This window comes from Gymnodraco acuticeps, unplaced genomic scaffold (genome assembly GCF_902827175.1).
Source record: "Gymnodraco acuticeps unplaced genomic scaffold, fGymAcu1.1, whole genome shotgun sequence".
Taxonomy (NCBI): Eukaryota; Metazoa; Chordata; class Actinopteri; order Perciformes; family Bathydraconidae; genus Gymnodraco; species Gymnodraco acuticeps.
Window position 1 is genome coordinate 418,348 of NW_022990335.1, and position 12,156 is coordinate 430,503.

General features: G+C 41.0%; 1 protein-coding gene across 1 annotated transcript in view; it reads left to right on the top strand.

Moving 5' to 3' along the window:
* The window catches only part of btbd11b (BTB (POZ) domain containing 11b), a 108,033-nt gene that overhangs the window by 85,987 nt on the left and 9,890 nt on the right, over positions 1-12,156 (top strand). Inside the window, 6 exon segments of the mRNA XM_034223407.1 lie at positions 1,749-1,901; positions 2,096-2,261; positions 7,600-7,689; positions 9,598-9,699; positions 10,818-10,911; positions 11,216-11,351. Coding sequence (XP_034079298.1) covers positions 1,749-1,901; positions 2,096-2,261; positions 7,600-7,689; positions 9,598-9,699; positions 10,818-10,911; positions 11,216-11,351 — 741 coding nt within the window.

The following is a 12,156-nucleotide window of genomic DNA, read 5'->3' on the forward strand; positions in this document are numbered from 1 at the left end:
GACAGTTGAGCCTGAGCAGTCCTCCTCTGGGGGCTCCAGGCTTTATCGCCTGCAGTGGAGCAAGTTATCAGCTATAATGTGTGTCCCAGGTCTGCTTTAGCTCTAATCACCATTTGTAGCAGAAATCACATTAATGAATGTTTGTTTTAGTTATATATAGGCACATTGCCAGAGCCAGGAAAGCCCTGAGAGGGGAAACAGCAAGACCTTGAACCATTTGTGATCTGCTGTTTTCCTATGAGGGAATGCATTGCCACTATACGTTCCCCGCCTCTTGATTGGGTGTTGTGTGCCGCTTTTAATGAATTCTGCACAGCCAATAAAGTCAAATGAGCTCTAGGTCAGGATCCTTTGAAATAAGATTTCTTAGCAGATCAAACAATTATTACAGTAACAGATCCTCCTCGGAGCAGCATTGATCAGTGAGTAATTAACAGTGAGTGACAGATGTGGGCCGACCATGTGTCAAGGACAGTCCAGGCATCCCGACATCAAGACATCAAGCGATGTACTGGACAGCAAATCCCACAGGATAAATTAGCTAAGATACTTATATGATTAAAAAGGATGCATTCTGCAAAATGAAAAAACCGATGAAACTGTCAGTTTTGACACGCCATATGTAAATCCAATCGTTTTAACTATGTGTTAAAACTTTCCTTGATTAAAATTGTCAGTAGCAACACCTGTTCCATCATAATACTTATCAGTGGTCGTGTTTTGCATTAATGACAGCTCATTGTTGACGTGAACAAAGTGTGTATTTATAGCCATGGCATGCTGTCAGAACAGTATGAAGGTCATAGTGTAACATCATGTATACAGTATGTATCCTCATGCATGCTGATGTAGCTGCAGTAAACACACTGACGCAGGATGAGTGGAGGAGAGAGGTAGACAGGAAGAGAAGTTTTTTCAAAAAAGTAGGCCCTGCACGTTTCCCATTGAGTTATTTTCTCTCAATGAGACTGTGGTTGGGTTTTCTCCGCATCACACCTTCTCAAGCTGCTCACTGTTAGCTCTGGGGTCAGGATCAACGGTGCGATTGTCAATTCCTGCCCTATTTAATCCTTGCATCGCAGTGGGTTTGAAAAACACACCCTTACTTCTATAAGCAGATACTGAGCTGATGTTCACATGCATAACCATGCTCTGTTTACAGAGAGCGGCATGATGTTCACCATTACAACGTCATGCCAAACAGATTAAGAGGGGAGCAATTACTCCCCCTGTAAAGTGTTCACATGACACTTGTAATTCCTTATGATTGCTACAACATCACAAGGCATTTTAAGTCATATAGAAATGCATTATACATATTCTGAAATGCATAAGTGGAGTTCTATATTGCATATTTAGTTTAACACTAAGCCTTTCAAACATGATCACAGTATGATATCATTGCACTGTCAAGCTTCAGGTCTCTAGAATAGAGCAGAATAGATTGTGAAGAGATATAGTTTGGACAAATCTCTGTAGTTGACACTGACTGTATAAAACAGAATTTGTATTTGAATATATGATCTTGCATCAAAGTGTTTCTGCATGACATATCAGTTTGGGGTATTTGATTTCATCTTCTAGACATCCTGTTTTCAAACATCAGCTACAGCTAGCAAGATCACTAAAATTACATATGCACATTTCTATAAGATGGATTTTCCTAGCAAGTTCCTTCCTTTCAAGTACTGGGTTTGCCTTAAGTCCAGTGTGTGGTCATGATCATGTGCCTCCATCCCCCCCTACAGGCCGTTCTTGGTGCTGCCGCCCCTGATGGAGTGGGTGCGCGTGGCAGCGGTTCACACGGAGCACAGACGCAGCTTCTCTGTGGACAGCGACGATGTTCGGCAGGCTGCCCGCCTCCTGCTGCCCGGAGTGGACTGTGAGCCGCGCCAACTCCGGTACGGCGATGAAAAACCACTTTCTTCCCCCACACATAAAAAACACAAGCAAGCACATTATCTGGACTTGCAAACTCACACATCAGTCATATGCGCATCCTCCCTGTAGTGTTTAAAAATAAAGCCTTTCAGGTGGAAAATATGGTACACTGTAAGCAAACACTGTGAATCACTTGGTGTACTTTGCCCTTCAGAACGGATGACTGCTTCTGTGCCTCGAGGAAACTGGACGCTGCCTCTACTGAAGCGAAGTTCCTGCAGGATTTGGGCTTCCGTATGCTCAGCTGTGGACGCACAGACTTGGTGAAGCAGGCTGTCAACTTGCTGGGGCCTGATGGTATCAACAGCATGAGTGAGCAGGTCAGAGACAACATATTAAATAATGCATGCTCATTTGCACTGATGCACACACACACACACACACACACACACACACCACACACACACACACACACACACACACACACACACACACACACACACACACACACACACACACACACACCACACACACACACACACACACACACACACACACATACACACACACACGTTAGTAATTCTCAACGTTTCTCTTAATTGTGTTCTCCTGTACTTCTTGTGCATAATTATCTTGAGTCTGGAAATGGTTCCTTGAAAGCCGGCATATTGCACACCACTGTGTTCAATTTCCACCTCTGTAAACTCACCTTGGCTGTAGGCACATCATTCAGGAAAATGTCAATAAAGCTGATCACACTGCAAGAAAGGAAGCCGGAGGCTGAAAAGAGCAGGGGAGACGTCACGCTGCTGATGGCAATCAGCACCTCCACCTGAGAGACACCCAGAGAAGGGGAAACAGGAACTCAGAAAAGTTTGTCAAGAAAATAAAACACCATAAATAGAAATATAGAAAGGCAAGGCTATACAGGTGTTACATTCATTCATTTACTTTATAGAAGTGTCCAACGTCAGTTAGAGACACCAAGATTGGTGTCACATGAGACATTTTTGAGGACCTGATCAGATTTTAGCAGCAACATTTTTGGGCACTTGTAAGGGATTTAAGGATGTTTTGCTGTGGCAGGTAAGGACAGAGTTTCAGTCATTGATACAGCCTCATCTCAGCTTGAGACACAATCTGTCTGAGTTTTCCTATGTTTCTCAGCTGGAAAAACAGGAAATGAATCAAACATAAGTGACTGTGCCTGGTCAAGTGACACCTCAATGTTCTGGGGTTGATGTAACAGAAGAGGAAAGAGAACCCATAATTGCCTGAAACAAACCGTAGCAAAAACTAGAGCTTTTGTTTTGGCTATAGGACATGATGTGCCATCCAAAGTTTAGACATTTTATACAGCTAATTTTGTTACATTTGGAGGCTAAAATAAGAATTAGAATTGAATATCATTGAAGTTGCAATAGGAGATACTTTAGAAGTGAAGGGGAAGCAGGAGAGGGGCAAGACCAGAGCCCTGGGGCACACCATAATACAGTTTCAGATAAAGACACTGACTTAACTAACTGCAACTGATACACACCTATCAGAGGGGTATGACGAGAACCATTTCAAGGCTGACCAAGAGTTACACTCCCAAATATGTCAATAAGGATACTGTGTTGTCTAATGTGACAAACTCTAAACTGGGATTCATCAGTACCAAAACAGAGAACTCTCCTGCATCACCATGCATCCAAATATCAAGAGGCCATACTACCTCCCTCTGAGGTCAGAGTCATTAAATAGATCAGTGTTTGTATTCTAACAAAGACTAACAGCTCAAAGTATATTATGCCGATCTCATCTAGCCTTTAAAATATATGAACCCTTATTTAATGTAGTAAACAGTCTCAAGACTGGGACTTGATTGATTGATTGATTGAAAAGTTTATTAACAGCTTGTATATTGGGTACAGTACAGTACAGCTCAAAACATACAATTGTTAAGAGGATGCAGACCAGAGAAAGACTTTCGTCTTGTTTACATCAGGGTCCCCCATTTCCAATTCATCATGTCATTTAAGACATATAAGACATATTTGACATACAGATGGCTTATTTACAATTTACATACAGGTGGTTTTTTTACATACAGATTGCTTGTTTACAATTTTCATTTTAGATTTCGTTCTAATACATCCTAACCGGACATTTAAGACATACCAAGTCTACAGATATACAGTTAGTAACAGAGTCTAAAATGCGAGTATATACATAGATGGGGGGGGGGGGAAGCTGTCCATTGAACGACAGGTTGAGATTTTTACCATTACCCGGGCCAGTTTTGCAATGCTCTCCCCCGAAGGTGCTCTTAAGAGAGGTTTTGAAGGTAAGTATAGTTTTACTTTCCTTTACAGTTGTGGGAAGAGCGTTCCACCTTGATGTGGCATAATTGCGAAACGTGTATTCCCCCTTTTTTGTGCCAAATCTGGGTTTCACATGATTTGTGGAGCTCCCTCTGGTGTTATGATCATGGTATTCCTTGACCTTTGGGAAGAATTTTGACATGTACATGGGTACCATAGAGGTGTAGTGGATCTTGTAGACCAGGCCCATTGCAAGTAGCTGTACTCTGTCGTCTACTCTAAGCCATCCTAGGTTGTCAAAGTGGGCAGAGGTGAGGTGGGTTCTAGATGAAAGGTCAAGCAGTAGTCTGACCAGTTTATTTTGCGATGTTTGAAGTTTTATTTTTAGCGCCTTGGAGGTGCTATGGTACCATGACGTGCAAGCATATCATAGTACCCTTGAATGAGTGCTCCTGCCAGAGTTTTCAGGGTGTTTTTGTTTACCAGAGAGGAGATCCGGTATAGGAATCTAGTTCTTTGATTGACTTTTTTTATTACATTGGATGCCATTTTGTCACAGGAGAGGTTTGCCTCAAGAATAGATCCTAGGTATGTAATTTCCTTCTTACTTGTGACAATAATGTCGCCCACTGCAACTGAGAAGTCGTCGGATTTGCTGAGATTATGTTTCGAACCGAAGAGAATGGACTCTGTTTTACCCAGGTGTAATGATAATTTATTATCGGCGAGCCAGGTGCAGATTCTGCCGAGCTCGGAGCTGAGGGTTTTTTCAACCTGCAACCTGTTCCTGTCAGAGACCAGCAGGGCTGAGTCGTCCGCGAACAGGAACAAGTTGCAGTCACATGCTGATGACATGTCATTTACATAAATTAGGAACAGTAACGGACCTAATATGCTTCCTTGTGGAACACCACAGCTCACTGGGGGGGGGGGGGACAGAGTACCGTTTACCTCCACCATCTGTTCTCTCCCCTCCAGGTAGGATTGCATCCAGCTCACCGATAGTTTATCAAAACCAATTGCTTTTAGCTTGTCAATCAGAATGGGGTGATTGACAGTGTCGAAAGCCTTTTGTAGGTCCAGCATCACCATGCCGCAGTACTTGCCCTCGTCCACCTCTTGTTTGATGTGGTCGCTCAAATAAAGAAGGCATGTGTCAGTGGAGTGGGATGTTCTAAAGCCAGATTGAAATTCATAGATTAGTTTCTTTTCCGCGAGGTACTTTTCGACCTGTTCATATACTATTTTTTCCATGACTTTCGAGATGGAGGTAAGTATAGAAACAGGGCGGTAGTTGCCTGGGTCCAATTTGCTGCCCTTTTTGTGCAGGGGGGTTACTCTTGCAATTTTGAAGTCTTTGGGTACTTTTCCCTGTTTTATGGAGAGGTTAATTATGTGAGCTATGACTGGTGAGATGGCGGTTGCTGTGTCTCTGAGGAATTTGGAGGGGATATTGTCGTGGCCAGTGGCCTTGTTAGGTTGGAGGGCGCTCAGTTTAATGAGTACCTCTGCTGTTGTTACCCTTGCTAGACTGAAATCATCTTTGCGTACCCCTAGGTTTTTGTAGTAGGTCATGATGTGATCTACTCCAAAAAGCCCTGAGTGGGAGGGTAATTTATTTACAAGAGTTGTGGCTATGTTTGTGAAAAAAATGTTCAAGTACTTGGCCACATCCAGTTTGTCTGTGATGAGCCTGTTATCTGTCTTTATGTTTAAGTTAGAAAATCTCGTTTTGAGTTTTTTACTGCAGCCAAGCTGGTTATTGAGTAATTTCCAAAGTTCACGGGGTTTATTTTTGTTTTCCTCAGTTTTGACATTGATGAAATTCTTTTTGGAAGTTTTGATCATGGAGCTTACGTCATTTCTTAGTCTGTTTCTTTCAATTTTGAGTTCAGTCACGTGGGCCTGGAGTTCACTGCTCGTGCTTTTGGAAAGCATTGACTGACTTTTATGAAACTCAGAGCATTTTTTGTCTCTGGTTTTCATGGCGGTCAGTATGCCGGAGTGCATCCATGGCTCAGCGCGATTTTTTACCCTGGTTGTTCTTAGGGGGGGCCAAATCATTGAGTATTGCAGAGAATTTGTTTTTGAAACCAAGCCATGTTTCTTCAACTTGTGTACCACTGAGCTCATCTGACCAGTCCAGGCTCTCCAGTTCTAGGTTAAAGGCCTCGCTAGAGTAGTTTTTGAGGTCTCAAACAACTAGCGTATTCTTTTGTACTCACCAGACATTTGTTGGGGTATTCTGACACGACATGACTGGCAATAGCACTTGGAAAACACTGCAAAGGATTAAAAATAAGACAAAGTTATGTGATAGGTTGATATTGATGGCATTGAAAAGGTTATGATTAAGTGTATGTTTTAGTAGGAAAAACTTACAGCAACAAGAATCCAGAAAAACACACACACACACACAGCCTGTGGATCAGAGCATTCTGTTTGCATGGCTTCTTCATCTTTACATTTTCTGCGCAAATGCAGTCATGAATATTAAACCTCATTCTGACAGCATTTTCCCGCAGCCTTCCTGCCAAGGTGCTCTGCATTACATCAAGACCGGCCCCACCAGAGTATAAAGTTTGGTTCGGCACCTTTCTGTGCTGTAAACCCTGGCCCAGAGGAGATATTGATACAGTATAGTGTCCTTTAAAACAATCAATAGAAAAAGATTACTCTCATAAGACTCAAGGTGCCTGGAGTGGAACTGTCAAGGATACAAGTTAATAGCAAAGGTTTAGTGGTGCTTTGTAATACTTTAGGTAAAATCGGTTTAAAGGGGACTTTGGTATTTGTCAACCTGGACCATATTTTCCCTTGTGTTTGTGTCTGAGTGACTAATGTGGACACCATGTTCTTAATTGGTTCAGTATTGAGCGGGCTGCAATGTAATACTAGCCATTCCACATCTTCAATATGAGTTCACTAAAAGAGCTAGATTGTTATTATCAGTGTCTGACAACATTATTGAAATAACCCTGCAAAAGAATGTCACTTTATTCTTTACCATTTGCTTGATCCAGACTGTTTTCTTGATCCGGTACTAATTTCATTTAAACTTTACATTAGGTTGAAATATCTAAATCATACAAAAAGTCCAATGTGGGCACATGCAATTGTCTTGAACAATGTCTTTATGTACTATTTATAACATATAACTATATATATTACCTATTACATCTGTATTTATTTATATATGTCTAAACCCTGCACTTTATATTTGTTCTGTTCTGTAAGTTGATTGAAAACGAATGCAAACTGTATTTCGCTGTACTCGGTGCAATGACAATAAAGTTGAATCTAATCTAATCTGATGCCACTACCTGGGATATGATTATGCCAATTGGTGTTTAAAAATAAAACTGTTCAAACAATGTGATTTCCCTTGCTCTCTCTACCTGTGCTTGTGTAGGGGATGACCCCGCTGATGTACGCTTGTGTCCGTGGAGACGAGGCCATGGTGCAGATGCTGCTGGATGCGGGGGCTGATATTAACAGCGAGGTCAGTGCTAATTACGTTTGTAATGCTTTTCTGGTTTTCCACATAGGGTAGATCAAAGTCAAATGAAGGAAGGATTATCATTAAGAGTACACATTGCCTTCTAAGTTTCTAGTTTTTGATTAACCCAGTGTTTTTGAAATGTCATTTTAGTGGGAGACATCAGCAATGCTTAAATCAAGGACGTTACAACTTTTGAAATCTTCATAATGTTCCGTTATATGTTTATGTTAGTTCTTAAGTGGTTGTTTGTGAATACTGTATGTGTTGTATTGCATTGGAGAAAGCAATCATGTTGTCCTTCATCTCCCCTCGTTTGTTCTCCCTCATGTGTCATGCTGCTAAACAAACAAGAGCTGTAGATCATGAGGCAATAACGGCTCTGCCACATTAGAGAATATGTTGAAAACAGATGTAATATTACTTGTGCTATGAAACTCATTTGCATTTGATTGTGTGTAGCGTTAAACATGACACAGTCACAGTCAGGGAAAATAAGTGATAAAGATCGGCTTACTTAAAGCCAACTGAAGTCTGCGGAGAATTTCGATGACGTCCTTTGAATGTGCCGACTTCAGAGAGGAGTTCAGTTCAGGCCTCATGATCCTGGTTTTCCTTAGTCACCAACAACATGTCCCATCAGGCATTGTGTCAGTTGATTTGCAGTCCACTGCATTCATGACCTCTGGCCAAAGCACAAAGCACACGGTCTGCTGAAATAAAAAGACCTGCTTTCAAAATCTTTATAAGCATCTGGTTTTGAACCTAGTTACATTTTGAAAGTTAAAGACAGATGTTGCTTGGCTCAGATGTGTGCAAAGTGCAAACATGTTTGCATGCCTTGAATTGATTTTTGTTCTTTAAATTATCTTAAAGTGTAACACATTGGTAACCCTACATAAAGCAACTTGCTGTTCATAGTGTCATTTTATTAATTGAGTACAAATAAAAATGTTTACAGTAAAGAATCACAATGTATACAATGTCTTGTAAATACAGGGCACAGTAGTGAAAAGAATATCTTAAGTTTAGGGGAAATTATGTTAAAACACTGATATCCTGAATTTGCCTATAAAGTAATTTTGGGTTATTCAATTTCAGAACTACTAAATGCTAATATAAACAGGTGCAGTACCACCTGCCTTGTCTTCTTAAAATGAGATTCATGCTTATGAAATATCTCTCAAAACTGAAATGGAAGGGTTATTGAAAAATATATAAAATATATGCTTTAGGAATTAAGGCACCATAGTGTTGTTATATCAAAATTGAAGGAGGGTGGTACAAATGGCTTAAAGTACATTTATGAAGCACAGCAACTTACCTATAAGTAAACGTTAGCCTACTGAAAAAGTAATACAAGATTATGATTATGATTTTTAAAACAAACATCGTAGTTTGTGGAATTTGTTATGTTGTATTGCAGATGAAAAAACTTAAATGTTTTGTCTTCATTATTGTCTCATTTCATGTCACTCCTGCAAAAACAGCATTAAGAAAAAAATTCCTTTTGTGCTTCACTCATGTTTTTCATAGTTGTCATGCTGTCATTTGACTTATAGTTACTAATTTCACACTGACCAGAGAGATGATCCTCAGAGGGGTACGGTCAGTTCCCTATCAGATATGTGCGCTAGAGTGAAACTATTATTACCTGGAGTAACCAGACAGATCAATCAATCGTGTTCATTAGGAGGCGAACAAAGAGACAAGATGTCCCCTGCAGCCCCGGGGTTTCTCATTAATTGCTGTAGTTTCTCCCGTAGTGCTTCCTGCCACCCCGCCCCCTCCCTGCAGCTGCTTGTCTTATGCTCCGTAGGCCATTTAGAAGTGTTAATGACTTCGTATCTCTCTCCCCCACCTTTCTCACTCCTACCTTACCCAACCCACCTACCCGTGTCCCTTCCCCAGGTGCCAAACTCAGTGCACAAGCATCCCTCAGTCTTTCCCGAAACGCGGCAGGCGACGCCCCTCACTTTCGCTGTGTTACACGGACATGTGCCCGTGGTGCAGGTAGTGACGTCCTTCCTCACATGTGATTCTCTCATCATGACCTCTCGTTGTGCTTCAGCTCATGGTTGGTCATCGTTGTCATCAAAGCCTTTGGTGGTGATGATGATAATGGTTCTCCGCTACGAGTTTTCTCCTGTCTCTCTTTTGTTACCATTTGATTCTGTTTGTGTGATGTACAAATTGACCTTATCATCTTGAATGAGGGCATTTATCCAGTCAATGTTTGGGTCTGAACAAATGTGTCCTGTTAATTTCCCATTTTTGTGCAAATGGATTGCATTTAGCAAGTGGAAAGTGGAAACACAGCGGTCTAATTTGTTATCGAACTCATTTAACTAATTCAGTTTGGCCTCTGATCCATCTGGATTCTGAATCATTATATTCAAATAGAAAAAAACGTTTAAGCTTTGTGCCACTCCAATTTCATATCTGAGGACATCAGCTTAAAATAAAGAATGACATTAATAATATTAAATTCTGTGTAAACCATAAAGTGTATTGTTATTAAATATTATATTAAGTTGTCTGTATGGTAAATATGAAGTTGTAGCTTGTTAGCTTAGCCTAAATGTAGCATACAGACAGGAAACATTACATTACATTGCATTTAACTGACGCCGGAAACGGGGGTTAATGGATAGCTTATGCCTGTTCAAAGGTAAAGTAGTGCCTACCAGAACCTCTAAAGCTCAGCAATTAACATATTACTTGTTTGTTTAATCCCTTAAAATGTACTTAATCTAAAAGCAACTTTTAAGGCTGGCTGCCAGCTAGCTTAAAAATTAGGCTACTGTGAAGATGTGAGAGTGATAGCAGTTGTCTGACTCTCAGCAAGAAAGCAAATATTCTTCTTCGTTTCAATAGAGGAAGCATGCACATTTTTAGTATTTGAAGAACAACAGTTTAAAGTATTTGTTAAAAATTGAAGGTTGGCTGTAAATTAAATATCAACTTTCTAAACACATTATTTTGCATGACACAGTCACAGATGAGAGAAGCCTGACTTAAAATCAATCTCATTATAGCCAACTGACTTTCCCTCTGCTCCCCACCCCTCCTCTCTCCTGTACCTGTGTCTCCACTCTGTACCCTGCCGTGCCCCCACCTGGCCTCTGCAGCTGCTGCTGGATGCCAAAGCCAGTGTGGAGGGGTCCCTGCAGGACGGCATGGAGAACTACACAGAGACCCCGCTGCAGCTGGCTGCTGCTGCAGGTACAGACACAGTGTGATTCCTGTCCCCTGCCTCCTGTCCAACTGTATTGTAGCAAGCTGACAACACCAGCTGGCCACTTATGGCGCGTTTCCACTGCAGGCCTCGCTCGGTTTGGTTAGGCCTTATTACTCAGCTGTCTGATAACAACACCTGCCTGTCAGCGTTACCACTTCAGAGGCACCTGGGTGCTAGAGAAATAAAGACAAATACAGGCATGCGTGACATGTTTGCCTCACTTTCATTTCACTGGTTTAATTGTACTGTTTGTGTGTGAGCTCTGCCAATCTTTTTTGTCATGCTCAGGTAACTTTGAGCTTGTGAGTTTGCTGCTTGAGCGGGGGGCGGACCCCATGGTGGGAACCATGTACCGCAATGGCATCTCCACCGCGCCGCAGGGAGACTTGAACTCCTACAGTCTGGCAGCTGCCCATGGACACAGGTGGGCAACACACACACACAAACACATTCATGTTCCATCATGAATACACACTCCCGAGTGAATAAACAGAGGATATTCAAGAACACCGAACTGTATTTGGCATATAATCTTGTTTATGCTCAAAAACACAATCTCACCAGAGCATGTTCGGGACTAACACACAGAACAACCATCTTGAATGACTGACACATTTGAGCTGAATAACAGTATGGTCTCAATGTGCCATAATATACAGTGCTAAGACTAAACATTTACATATTTTTAAATAAAAGAACTTCCACTGCTTTGTCATATTCACATTCAACATGTTGCACAGACCTCTGTCTGTGTCAAGTCCAACATGTTAGTTTTCTACTTTCTGTTAATATTTATAAGCACGTTTGCTTAACAGTATTAAGTGATGCTTTGTTGCACAGTGATTTAATTCACACAGGTTTTTAATTTGTTCTTGTTCAGCTTAACTGCAATGCACTGCAGACTCTGCGTTATGCTAGCAATTAATTATTATTAATTGAATGTGTAGCGACTAATGTTTTTTCCTAAATGACGAATGAAATATTTGTATTTATATATATTTTAACATTCTGTATTTCTTTACTCTGAAATGCAGCTGACCTGTAAAATAGAGCCTTACCTAAGTTTTCCCCATGAGTTTTTGTACAAGTTTTCATAACATCTTGTACACATCACCAGTGTATTTAACTCTATTTGGCAGCAATTCACAGGTTACAAGGGTTGGGCTGCTATACTGTATATTATGAAGTGACAGTTAGCAAATAAAAAAACGGGCTTTTTAAGATGGATA